The sequence below is a fragment of the Eulemur rufifrons genome, chromosome 29, assembly GCF_041146395.1.
Source record: "Eulemur rufifrons isolate Redbay chromosome 29, OSU_ERuf_1, whole genome shotgun sequence".
NCBI classification, from domain to species: domain Eukaryota; kingdom Metazoa; phylum Chordata; class Mammalia; order Primates; family Lemuridae; genus Eulemur; species Eulemur rufifrons.
The window spans coordinates 6,191,404-6,205,237 of NC_091011.1; the positions used below are offsets into that span (position 1 = coordinate 6,191,404).

The window sequence follows — 13,834 nt, forward strand, 5'->3', positions numbered from 1 at the left end:
AAGTGAGTAGAGTCTAGTGATCCACCCTAATGGACACGAGTCTACCGCCTACCAAACTCTGTGCGTCACTGGTGTGATTCTCACCCCACAATGGGCAAAGCGGCCAGTGGTTCCTAAGGTCACTTCAATTAGCCAACTGGGCCAGGCATTCTGGGGTGAGCTACGATCCCTTCTCAGGAGTCCCCACATTCCCTCCTGCTTGTCAGGTCCCTCCCTGACACCTTGGCCCTAAAAGTAGCCCGTGATAGGAAAAGGGGAAGGGGAGAGACAGGGTTAGGGAAGATAGCGGAGCCCCCGTGCCATGCCAGCTCAGGCTGTTCTCAGAACCACCTGCATATTCTGGGTTCATCACCCAGGGTCCCAGAGGCTACCACCCAGCACCAACACACCCAGAATCAGAAATCCTACCAGCTTGGCATCCCTACCTGGTGAATTAAACAAACTCCTGGTAGGCGCAGAAGCAAGAAGGCCAGTGCAGAATGCTTTAGTGGGGAAGTTAGACCTCGCAGACATGAAAGGTGAGGGTGCAGCCCCTGAGAAACATGAAAAATGCAAACGGAAACTTGGAGAAAGTATGTCAAATGTTTGCTTTCACATTTTGAAAGAGCCTCATGATCTCAAATCGACTCAGATGCCCAGGCAGTATTTTTAGTGCTTCATGGCTCTGTGTGCAAACAGAAGAGAGAGAGGCTCACACACCTGCATTCATTTGGCAGCAGAATTGTTTCTGGTTTTAGGGTTTTGGCATTTTTAGAGTCCTTTCTCCTTCCACAAAGGAGATATGGTTTTAGCAACTCATTTATAAAATTTGATTTTCTTCATTGTTAACCCTCATATGTTCAAGGAAACAAAGAGCGAGGGTTCTGGACAGCCCCAAGGTCGGTCCGAATCCTGGAGGCTGTAGACGTCTTCCTCCATGCAGGACCCAGGGGGGGCCAGAAGGCTGGAACTGCTTGCCTGAATTCTGACGGGCCAGGGGTGGAGCTCAGGGTCCTCTGCACACTCGGTGGTCTTTGGGATGGAGGAGCCGGAGGCTTCTCCAGGGAGGCGCTACTCCTGCTCTGCTCCCGCCTCCCGCCTCCCTTCACCCACCAGGCCTGGAGCCGTGCCTGGCCTGTGCCTCACCTCCGTAGTTGTAGGTGGGGTTCAGTCTTAAGTTGGGCCTTGGTTCCCCTGAATCTAAGTAGTAGCTATAGATACTTACATAATCAAAAGGGGTAGTAATTTGTTTAGAAAGGATGGGTATATCTAAATGTAGCTTTAAGGAGAGCAGAGTACAAATTTTATGACAGCAGAGAACGAATGGTCTACGTATTTCGGATTATCCATAGAACTGTTTCGTAGGGTCCTGGGTCTATAACTTGCTAGGGGATGTTCTTGGAGGAGGGTTTGGATAGAGTTCTAAAATAACAAAATAAAATGCTCCAGCTCTCAAGGAACTGGATATAGGACTAAATATGCACGCAGCCTTCCTGGATGCACAGTCCTGCATTTGTATTAGGAAAAGGAAGAGCATCCCAAGAAAAATAATTAAGATACCACCTGTAAATACAAAGCAAGGAACAAGTTGGCCTGGCCTCAGCAAATTGAGAGGATCATTGTGATTTTAGCTTTGCCTAACTGTGTTATATCCAGGGTATACGCTTGTTTTTGTCCAGTTTCAAGTCACCAGCTGAGCCTTGAATATGCTTTGGGTGTTGCTTCCTCCCGTGTGGGCTGTGGGACCTGGGAGTTGGGGTGGGGGCTCATGAGTCCACATGGGCACAAGCCACTGCCCCGTAAGTATAGGCACGACTCTTTCAGATGTGTATATTCATAATGAAAAGTAAAGAACACATAAATTTTTACAAATTGTTAATCGGTTGACATGCATTTTCTCAATAGAGAAAGGAAATAGCAGTTACGGTTCTCTGTGTAGTTGGGTGGAGAGGGGAGGCTACCATTTTTGACAAAGGTTGAGAAAATAAGTTTCTCTTGTAAACACTGAAAAGTCAGGAGTTGTCATTATAATAGCTCTGATGGTGGATATGAGAGTATTTATACGCATATGCTGGATAGACTAATTCTAGGGTTTTTATTTTCTGCCTCAAATCCTGCCTGTCTGTAGGAACCACTGAAATAAAGCATTGATTCCGTTTTTTAAAAAATAATGACATTTGGAAGTTGCATTTGTATTTTTATTTGGAGTTGTGGTTATGTGGTTTGCTTTTATATTTGCTGAATATCTTTAAATATCGTGAATAAGAATAGAGAGGAATATTCCAATAGCGTAATACCTGATTTTCTTATTCTGCTTACTTATGTCCAAACACTATATAATGAAAACTAAATGCATGTGACTGGACTACATGCGATAGGAGAATAGATGAATTGGTGTGCAAAACATATTTTAATAGAAGGTTAAGTTGCATTTGCACAAAGTTTTAATTGGTTAGAAGTTAACAGAAATTGCTTGCCAAGTGAACATGGTCCAGGTTTAAAATGCTGTTGCAGCCTGGTCTTTGGTTCTTTCACAGATAGAAATGTGTGAGAACTTTGGTTTTTGCATATGTGTTATGGACTTTTCATGTAAAGTACGGTCTTATTTTTTTTCTTCTCAGGGACTGAATCTATTCTTACTTAATAATATAGCCTCCTCCCCTGCCCCACAGCCATTTATTAACAGGGTGTCCCTTCTGTATAAAAATGGGAGGAAAAGTGGGGTGGAGAAGCAGGGAAGACATGCACATTGACAGATGCTTCCTAAGCACGTAGTGCAAATAGCGTGTCTTTAGGCGCAGAGGTAATTGGTCAAAATGATTGGATGACTCCAATGTCAGCTTTAGTCTCTGAATCATGTAAAGCAGACACTAGGTGGCGCTGTAAACCAGTGTGTGTTGGGGCGGAGAGGTGGGGCCTGAAGTCTGGTCCTCCTGCGAGCAGTTTTTCTGTCTCCTGCCTTTTCCTTGTCAGCACACCTCGCTGGGTTTGTGGACACATAAACTTGTAATGATTTATGAGCCAAATGCAAATTTGTTTCCCTGAATTTATATCTATTTTAGAACTAAACTAGACTCTGTTTGCCAAAGACGGTGAAACTAGATGACATGTGAATTTGAGATCAGATGAGCTACTCAAATATTTGGGACAAAGTCAATGCCCAGTTTTGGGTTGAGCTATTTAAGGAAGGAAAATAACTATTAATAACTTGATTGACAGCCATGTTGTTTGACCTATATTTGTGCAGTAAATACATTCTTATAAATCCACATGAAGTGAAATTTTTGTATATAAAACCATTTCTTCTTCCCTTTTCAGTATTCCTCCCAGAGGGGCAGCCTCATGGAAAATATTTTGGCATCAGGTCAGCGCTGAATAGACTTTTAAACTGAATATTCGTTTCCAGAAGCATTTGTTTACTCGCTTCTCCCACTTAACCTTACGCAGCAGAAAGCCTTTCACAAATGGGTGATTATTGATCCTCTTGGATTCGTGGGACTGGGAAAGAATGTAGCAGTTGGCCACGTGGGTAGCGAAGGTACACAGAGTCCTCTCCACGACGGACTGGATGCTGGCAGCTGTAGGGAGCGTCTGCAGGAACTGAATGTGATTTCAGTAGTATCTCAATGTAGGAAGCTTTTTAAAAACTTGGTGTAGAATATGAAGAAGTGTCTTTTTTAGAATCAGCCCTTTAAAACTCTTGTTGGGAAGATTGAATGGTCGGTCCCTAACTCATGAGAATTTAGGAAAGTTTAAATAAAGTCAGATAGCCATAAGTGATTTTTTTTATCTAAACAGGTAAAACGCTAATGGACCCCACAGGAAATTGTTGTTTCTAGAGTAGGGCATTTTAAATTCTTTAGGAAGTTTTATTTTTGCTCTAATGGCTATGGAAAGTATGAAGGTTTGAAATACCCAGATATAGTGCTTAGATTCGATTCATGAAGATTACAGCCTAAGTGAATGTTATCAGATGAACTTGGCCTTGTTTAAAAGATTCATGCTTAAATGTATTAAAGTAGAAAGTAGTCGTCCAAGTCATCCACCTCAGAGGGGAGTAGAAGCCTTTTGAGGACGTGCCTTGTGTTTATATTGTGGCATCCAGTTTACCTTATGTTTACTTGGAATAGTGACAGAATTGCTTTGCGTTTGACCTGACTGCAGAGGGACAAGCCAGGAACAACCTGGCTGACGGAGAGAAGAAACAGGAGGATGAGGACAGGAGCCCCCCAGGGGCTGTTCACCTTGGGGGGCTATCATTTCTGACAGCCTTCTACGCTGTCAGAAACGCTTAGGAGAAAATATCAGCACGTGACATTTCATTTTCTCAGAAGAGCTGTGTCTGAGAGCGAGGACTGCACTGGGCTTGGTTTGTAGGCAGCAGTGGGGTGTGGCGCGGGACCTGCAGGTCACGCCTCGGCCGGCCTGCATGTGCGGCATCAGGGCCGCCCTCCCCCACTGCGGAAGACTGGCTGTAATTACGGTGAACTTTGTGTTTCCCCCAGTATTGATTCTTAAATGGCCCATTAAAGAAATATTGAGCTGTTAATATGGTCAGTTAGGAGCACATGTGTGCTCAATTGGTTTACAATGCTTAAATTAAGCATCTATTCCCTGTCAGCTAGATGTGAGTGCTGGAGATGAGTGGGTTCATGAGGCGTGTGCTTTAGAACTTCCCTGAAGCCCTGGATTTGGGGACTCTGGTATGTATAGGTTACTCTTTGCTTCCAGACGAGTGGTCTGAGGTCTCCGTCAGTACAGCACTGCGGGCTCGTGTCCAGCAACCAGCTCCTCTGGACAGCCGTTCCCTGTGACCTCCTGTCACTCCCCCTCGGCAGGCCAGGCGTTCCCCGCCCTGCAGCCATCTGTGGGCCGGGCACGCCTGCGCCACCCCGCCTGTGTGCAAGCATTCCACCTGCTGACTCGGGGTGTTCTGCCTTGGGATAAATTAATTATTGATTGTATGGTAATTATTAATTATCAGTTCAGCACTTTTGTCCTTTTAATCTCTGGCCACAGGATTAATATTTGACCAGTCATACCTGAGCTACGGCAGCATCTCTTCCTCCCCCTTCCCTCCCACCCTCACAGGCAGGCCCTCTGCACTTGCTGGTCCTCAGGGCTTCCTGGCTCTGGTCTCGCAGTCGGGATCTCTGGGTCCATGTGACTCCTGCGCCCCCCTCAGGCACCTCACGGGTTCGAGCCTCGTTCTTCCCTCCCTGTGCCACTTCCACTCCCCCTTGGTGTCGCTTGCACGTGGCCCCTGTTCCTCCTTCCAGCAGGGGTCTGCGGAACGCACCCCTGGCCCCACTGCCTCCCGTCTGTGTCCTCCCTCCACTCTGCCTGTCTGCCCTAGTGATCCTGAAACCCACCGTGGAACCTTCCGAGGGCGGAGGTTGCTGTGGCCTCTCTACTTCTGCCTGAATCTGGCCCTCCTGCCCCCACACCCCTCCCACCGCAGATGCCCAGGCACTAACCATCAGGCAACCCTGCGCCTCCGCACCCTCTGCACACCTAGGGCTGCCAGCCTCCCTCAAGCCGGTTTGTGTTGTCGTTTGGTTTCATTATGTCTTGTCTTGCTATGTCTTCAGCCTTGAGAGACAAGGAAAGCCAAAGCAAGCGCCACCTGAGATGGTTTTGTGGACAGCAGGAGAGGCAGGAAGGGCAGAGTGTCCTGGAAGGTTCTGGACGATTATTTATTGAGCACACACCTGGTGAGGGCAAGTGAGTGGCTGCAAAACTTGTTTTCAAATTTAAGGCTCACTGTTCACTGCTTGTGTGATCTTGGGCAGGTTATTTCTTTCCTTCAGGCCTGTTTCCTCAGCTGTTTACCGGGTTAATGGCGACCACTTTATATTATTTTGTAAGGAGTAGATGAAATGGGGCTGATGAACAGCGCATTGCCGTTTGCTATGTGCCAGGCTCTGTTATGAAGCAGATAATAACTAGCTTAATCCTCGCACTCCTCCTGTGGGGGGCTCTGTTGCCAACCCCGTGTCAGACTTGAAGAAACTGAGAAACAGGAAGCCCAAGCCTCATGCCTGGGCCAGAGCCGCAGGGGCAGGGTGGGGCGAGGTGCAGAGGCCCCCCCGTCTGCTTTCCTTTCCGCCACCCGGGAGCCTTCCGTAGGGAGGGGTCTTGCTGTCTGTGACCCTGAGTCCTGTGTGTTACACGGGTGTCATTCTGGGAGCAAATGAGACGATGAGTTACAGGAGCCTCAGGTGTGATTTGCCATGTTGTTAAAACGTGACATATCTGAAAATGCAGGAAAAAAGGAGTCAGGATTATTAAAATGTACTGGGTTACAAACACAGAACCAATTCAGACTAGCTTAAGCACAGCAGCAGCAGCAAAATTCTTACAGGGACGTGGGAATGTTGCACAGCTCCTCCCTGAGCAGGAGTGCAGCCCGGCCTCGGGGAGCACCAGAGCCGAGCCGAGCCCAGCTGCCCTCGCCCAGGGCTGCACAGCCCCCGCAGCCGGCTGCCTGTCCCCTCCCCACCTCTGTGTGCGCTGGGTCACATCCCTAGGTCTCAGTGTTAGAGTTCTCTAGAGAAACAGAAACGATGAATAGGATGCATTCATAGAGAGACACACTTACTTTAGGAATCAGCTCATGAGATTTTAGAGTCTGGCAAATCTACAATCTGCAGGGCAGGCTGGCCGGCCAGAGACCCAGGCACTTAGAGTTCATTCTGGAGGCAGAACTCCACCTTCCTCCTGGGAGGGAGGTCCGTCTTTCTCTGTTCAGGTCTTCAACTGTTGGGATGCGGCCCACCCAAGTTAGAGAGGGCAGTCTGCTTTGTTCAGAGTCTATGATTGAAATGTTAATTGCATGTAAAAAATACCTTCACAGCAACATCTGTCTGGTGTTTGACTGAAGACGGAGTACCGTGGCCCAGCCAAGTTGACACATGAATTAACCGTCACAGTCTGCATGCTCCTCCCTCACTGTCTGGGCATTTCCTGCCATCCTGCTTGCTTGCTCCCTGTGCCACCGGGGCTTCTCTCTCCACGTCCGCCTGATGCCTTCTTCTGGGAAGACGGGCTTCCTCTGGCTCTCTGTCCTTTCGGGGGGAGAGGGTGGGCACCTGGAAGTCCACAGGTTCATGTTGTAGCAGCCGCCGCACAGCGAGTCTCTCTGCTGTGGCATTGGCCTCCATTTAGCCTTACTGGGCTAGGCTAGTGTCAGTGCTGGGTGCTACTCTGTTCCTGTCTCTTTGTTTTACTTCCAGAGTCTCAGAGAGGGGAGACCCCTGATCACAGAGGACGCATGTGGTCCAGCTAGCTGGGCCTGGGCCAGTGGGGCCTCGCTCTGCAGCTGTGGCCCCGTGTGGCCCCGATGGTGATGGGGAGGAGAGAAGGGTGTAGAGGTGAGCTGAGCAGGGGCTGCGAGTGGAGGCCCTTTAGAGACAGGTGGGATGCAGTCGAAGTATAATCACTGAATTGCCTCTGCGGTACCAACCATTGCTTATATGTGAAATGCATATGCTTCCTTACAGACGTTCATACGGATCTCAGTTAGGCTCTTCCTCCTCCCCCCCGCCAAAATATTTGAACAGGGTTGTTGAGTTTTGGAACTTGATCACCAACATGCACGTTTGGCCATGACCCCTCGCCTCTGCTAAACCACCTTTTTTGCTCTTGCCTTTTCTTGTTCAGAGGATGACGTGGACCTGGAAGCCCTGATGAACGATATGAACGCATCCCTGGAGAGCCTGTACTCGGCCTGCAGCATGCAGTCGGACACAGTGCCCCTCCTGCAGAATGGCCAGCATCCCCGCAGCCAGCCGCGGACCCCTGGCGCTCGGCCCCCACAGCCGCAGGCGCAGGCGCAGGCGCAGCCGCAGGCGCAGGCGCAGCCGCAGCCGCAGCCGCAGCCGCAGCCGCAGCCGCAGCCGCAGCCGCAACTACAGCCACAGCCACAGCCACAGCCGCAGCCACAGCCGCAGCCGCAGCCACAGCCACAGCCGCAGCCGCAACTGCAGCCACAGCCGCAACTGCAACCGCAACCGTCCCCGAGGCAGAGAGTGCAGCGCTCCCAGCCTGTGCACATCACGGCCGTCAGGTGGGCCTTGCATCTCGAAGGAGCCTCTGAGAGTCAGAGCTGTCAGCAGAGACGGGACACTGCTCTCCAGGGGTTAAATGGTCCCTGGAGGGGACAGTGTTACCTGTGCACAATCAGGGGGCAGATAAATTCCTTTGATGGGGTAACGGATGTGCTGAGCACGCGTGGCATGCTAACACCCAGCACTTGAGTTGCACTAGGGACCCGGGTCAGTACTGGTCCCTTCACTGAACACCTGTGTGGCCAGGCACGGCGCTAGGTCGGGGGCGTGCAGGAAAGCCGTCAGAGGAAAATGCTCTGGGAAGGAGGAGGGAACGGCCATGTAGTCAGTTAGTGCCCCAAGTCCTTGCTGCCGAGTAGGGTCCGGAGACCAGCAGCAACTGTGTCCCCTGGGGCTTATCAGAGCTGCATTTTGCCATGTTCCCTGGGGAACTAAGCAGGGAGACACATCTTCTCTGTGAGAGTAGGAAGGCTGGAGCCAGGAACTTGCTGGGGACATTGGGGAGGTAGCTTGGCAGTGGCAGATCTCTGAACTGGATGTCCAGGGGTGAGCAGGAGCTCGGACAGGTGAAGTGAGAGGTCTCCCAAGCAGATCCGATGCAGAGGTGGCAGCAGGTCCGGAAGGGCTTTGTGTGCCCTTCCCAGAGGACAGACGGGGGAAGGTTTGGGACAGGCGAGTGAGGAGACGGGGTTGGGTTTTAGCAACACCCTTCTGGCCGCCTGGGGTCCGAGGGCAGCAAGCTGGGCAGAGCATTGCCGATTTGGAAGCTGTCTCGGGAGCCCACTAGGCTGGAGGTGACGGTGCTGACCCAGGAGGAAGGAGAAGGCTGGTTTTGAGCGCACCGCTGAGGAAGAGCAACTGGATTTATCTGCCGTGAATTTCGAGGGGGCGCTGAGGGCCGGAGGGCGTTGGGTAACTTGGATTTTGTCTGGAGCACCTGAGAGGAGGGTGAGTGCGGCGGATGGTCGTGTTGAAGGGGAGCTGTCGAGAGCACCTTAGGCGCTGAGTGCTGATCTTTGTGAGGCCAGGCTGAGAACCGGGCAGCTCTGCTCCGCTCTGCCCCAGACCACGTGGGCACGGGCAGAGGCCACATCTGCCACTCTGGGCCTTCTCGGGGGCACTTGAGCGGTCTCTGCCGGGGTTTGCCCTTTCCCTCACCGGCCCCTATTGGGCTGGGCTTCTGATGGCTCCTTTCTCAGCACTGCATCTTCCAGGGAGCTCCATTCCTTGCTTCGAGAAACTTCTAAGAGGTTTCTTTCCCGGTCTGACGTCTTGAGCCTTCTGCAGCCCAGACAATGATCTTGTGCCAGTGGACTGCTCTTCCCTAGGGAGCCGACCCTGGGGCCTGTGGTCGGTGGCCTCTCAGGCTTCCTGCATTTCGTCTCGTTCATTCGCCGACGTTAAATTGACACCTCTCCCAGGGTCTGTCCAACATAGCAGGCCCCGAGGAATGGAGTCTAGAGGGAGAGCTCTTTTCTCCTGTGAGCTTCTCTGGGTCCCAGCATCTCTCAGTTGCCATTCACGGTGGCCTTGAGGGGGCCCTGGGAGGACGTGGTTGCTGCCACTTGGCACAGGTGCCCCAGGGTGGGTCCTTGGAGGCTGCTGGTGCCAGAAAGCCTGGCTCCCTGCCAGGGCCAGTTGCCCGGGTCCCTTAGGCTCGAGTTGCAACCTCGCCTTTGCTCTCGTGCCCTGCGCTGCCTGTACCCAGAGAGGGAGGCCTGCGCTGCGCGGCCGCAAAGCCCTCTCCCTACAGGGTGACAGGTGCTGCTCCTTGGGCCTGGCCTCTTCTCACTTCTCACTGGTGTTCTCTCAGATAGGTAGTTGTTTCTTACCTCCAGGTGGATTTAAAAATATGGAGACCAATCTGGAATCGCAAAGATTGATTTTGCGAAGTGAGGCCACGTGTTGAGCACTACTGAGTGCAGGCCCTGCGAGCTCCTCATTTGTTAGCTGTCGTCAGGATCACCGCAGCCTCATGGCAGGCGGGGTGGCTTCCCCTCGCTTCCCAGGTGAGGAAACTGAGGTTCAGCGGGGAGGTAACTGGGTCCACCCCTGATGGGCAGGAAGCTGGCTGAGGACCCAGGCTGAGGGTGGTGGCTGGTGTCAGGGGTCCACGGGACACAGCCCACACTGTGGAGGAAGTCCCTGGCCTGCCGTGCATCTGAGCAGAGCTGGGACGGAGGCAGGTGTGCAGAGTGGAAGCTTGGGCGAGGCTGAGAAGGCCTCACGGACGGCTTGCTGGTGGAGCCAATTCTTGAAGGAGAAGGAGGGGCTTAGGTGAGAGCAGAGGAGGCCGAAGGTGTGTTCTAGCCTGGACAAATGCACAGGTGGGGTGAAGGCATGGAGCAGCGGGAGCCACCCCCACCCCCCAGTGCTGTTCTTGTCACCATCCCCAGGGTCATTTTCCTTTTGTGATTGTCGGGGGTCTGCCCTTTCATCGTGGGCCTCTCTTCCATCTTTGTGTTGTGCTCTGTAGTTTTGCTTTAGGTGCTATCTGTTAACTACAATAAAGTCAACGCAGGACTTTAAAATGCTCAGAACAACCCCCTAAAAAGAGAAGCTTTTGTGAACAATGGAAACATCAGAATGTCCGTATGTTGTTCTGAAAGTCAAAACAAAAATGAAACTGTTGTTCTTTGGGGTTACATCACTGGTTTAGGCCGTGGGCCGGAACAAACCGAACGTGGTACTGGCCACTTCTCCCTGTGTTGTGTCCTATACAACAAAGGTCAGATATGTCATTGGATGCTTCTCCAAGGCCAGAGCTGTTTTGGGAAGAGTGGGATTTGTTAACAGTAAAAGTAAACCTTCTGGCATGTCCTCAGGCCATTATAGGAATGGCTTTCCTGGACTCACAACACTGATTTCCTTCGTTCACGCCGTGTGAGTTCTCGTGTTCCTGAATCAGTGCATCGTTTCCTGGTCTACGTGGGATGACTAGGCAGGTCTTCTTTCAAATCCAGGTCAGTTGGTAAAAAGAGAAAAAATGGTCACAGAGTGGCATTATCTAGTGGCAACTCTCCCAGGAAACAAATGGATTCTTGATTTTGTCAAATTGTAAGAATAGTCAAAAAAGAAAATTGTTTGAAGGTGCGGCCTGTGCACGGGGTTTCTGAGATGTATCTAAACCAGGAGGAGGATTGGGAATGCTGAGCAGGGATGAGTTCCAGGTTTGCCCCTCTCCGCGAAGGTGGAGTCTGTGGAGGGGCGGTGGCTCTCGAGGTCGTGTCCCCAGGCAAGCCCTGGAGATGTGGGCAGGAAGTTACTCTCGGGAAGGGACGTTTAGGGCACTTGACGTTGGTCCTGCTTTGTCTTTGAACTTGATTTCTCTGCTCTTTTCGTAATTGCATTTGATTTGTCACCCTGTGCTTGTTTTGCTTAGTTGTATGACAGGTGAGTTTTGTGTTTTTTGGAGGAGGCAGCAGGTGGCCCTGGAGAAGTGACAAGGAGTGTAGAGCTGGGGCAGATTCGGCTGGATATTTCTAAGGTGACGTAGACACAGACTTCGGCACCCTGGGAGGAGAGATACGTGAAGCTATAATTTTAATCAATTCAGTATCAACAACCTTTTCATATGAATAAGCATTCATTCCATAAATCAGATGGGGACACACAAAGCTTCTTCTCGTATTTTCATTTGGTTAGATAAATGTTCATTTCAAGGACATTGAAAAATACTTGTTCTCAGGAAAATGCTCCTATTCACAAAACCTGTTCACACATCAGGTATTTACTGAGCAGAACTGATGAGGTATCTGGAGCGAATGCCCACTACCCGTTGTGCGCTAAGCATTGTTTCAGACACGCGACTGCAAAACCGTGGCTTCCCCATCCCAAGATGTTTAATGAAGGACGAAATCGGTACCCTATGGGTCCAAGGATGACAACTTTTAATTTTTTTACAACATAAAATTCACCATATTAACTATTTCTAAGTGTACCGTTCAGTAGTAATGTGCACTCACAATGGTTGTGCGGTCTCCAGAACTTTCTCGTCTTGTAGAACCGAAAGTCTGTTCCCATTAAGCAGCACCTCCCCCGCCTTCCGCCCCTGGCAGCCACCATTCCACTTTCTATGAAGGTACCTACATACCTCACATAAGTGGCATTATACAGTGTTTATTTTTTGTGACCGGCTTATTTCACTCAGGTTCATCCATGTGGTATGTGTTGGAATTTCCAGCCTTTTTTATGGCTGAGTAGTGTTCTGTGTGGACATGCTACATTCTGCTGATGGACACTGGGTCACTTCCACCCTTTGGCTCTTGTGAGTCCTGCTGCCATGAACACAGATGCACCACCAATATCCCCTAGAAGCCCTGTTTTCATTTATTTTGGGGGTATCCCCAGCAGTGACAACACTGGGTCACATGGGCAGTGGCAGCTTTTAACAAGCGCTTGTCTCTTGCCTCCCAGGCGCCTTCAGGAGGAAGACCAGCAGTTTAGAACCTCGTCGCTGCCGGCCATCCCCAACCCTTTCCCTGAGCTCTGCGGCCCCGGCAGCCCCCCTGTGCTCGCGACAGGCTCCTTACCTCCGAGCCAGGCCGCCGCGAAGCAGGTGAGTGTGCCCCTGGCTGCAGCCCCGGGCCGTGGCTCTGCACGGGTGTGGCGGCTCGTGACTTTGGGCAAAAGGGAGGGAAATCGTGGGATCTTTCTCTTGGTTCTGTTTTTGTTGCTATCATATCTGTTGTCTTATGAGGCCTTTTAATTTATTGGCCAAAACTCCACTAAGTTCAGGATGTATCTGTATGTTTTAAAAAGAATCTAATCTCATAAGAATGGAAAACAATAATGATAATAATTTGGTGTTTAAAGATGAATTTTAGTTCCTTGAAAAAACTTAGTCACTGGATCATCTTCATTGCTTAATAATTCTAGATAAGTTAGGTGTGAAAACGCCACGCTTACTTGGGCACCTGAGCTGCAAGACAGATAGTCGAAGGGTTTTCATATTGTAGTTTTGACGTTAACTTTGATCTGCTCAAGGCAGAACAATTTTCAGCTGGCCCAGAAGGTGACAGCCACCTTTTTGAACTTGCAGTTTCTATTTGAAAGTAGGCCTGTGAAGTAGGTGTTACACGGCCATTGCCCCCAGGCGAGGAAACTGAGCCACGGAGTTTCAGTGACTTTGCCAAGGTCAAATAGCCAATAAGTCAACTTATCAGAGAAACTGGCAGAGAAATGGGTTGGCGGCTCCCCCATCCTGGTCGGCGGGGCCTGGAGCCAGGGCGGGTCACAGGCTCTGGAGGGAGAGCGGCGAGGGCTGGTGGTGATGATTGTAACAGCAACAGTCTCTGATGCTTACTGCGTGATTTCCATGTGCCAGGAACTATTCTGAGTGGTCTGTGTTTATTTTTATGTTCGTTTCTCAAACCAACCCTATGAATTAAGTACAAATGACACCTCTGTTCTGCACTGAGGACGCAGAGGCAGAGCTGCACGTGCGCTGGCCTCGGGCTCCAGAGCCTGAGCCCGGAGCTGCCGTACGAACAGGCTGCCCAGGACCTCGACTTAACTCCTTTTGGACAAGGAGAGTGTAGACGCTCCTTTGCCTTTCCACTGGAATCGTCCTCTCCTCCTCCTCCTCCTCCTCCTCCTCCTCCTCCCCGTCTGCCCTGGGCTGCTCCCACGCAAGGTGGGCCAGCAGCGCCCTTCTCCCCCACTCCCGCCGGTGCTGTGCCGCGCGGGCCTCACTCTCGGAGATGGGCCTTCTTTCCGGTGTTTGCCGGCTTCGGGGTTCTGCTCCCACTCCGACCTCGGCCTCCAGAGCGGGCCGCATCATAGCT

At 51.0% G+C, this 13,834-nt stretch overlaps 1 protein-coding gene across 1 annotated transcript in view; it reads left to right on the forward strand.

Moving 5' to 3' along the window:
- Positions 1-13,834, forward strand: part of GRB10 (growth factor receptor bound protein 10) — a 179,587-nt gene that overhangs the window by 103,824 nt on the left and 61,929 nt on the right. The window contains exons 5-7 of the mRNA XM_069462633.1: positions 7,642-7,784; positions 7,968-8,047; positions 12,465-12,606. Coding sequence (XP_069318734.1) covers positions 7,642-7,784; positions 7,968-8,047; positions 12,465-12,606 — 365 coding nt within the window. The remainder of the gene's footprint in view (positions 1-7,641; positions 7,785-7,967; positions 8,048-12,464; positions 12,607-13,834) is intronic.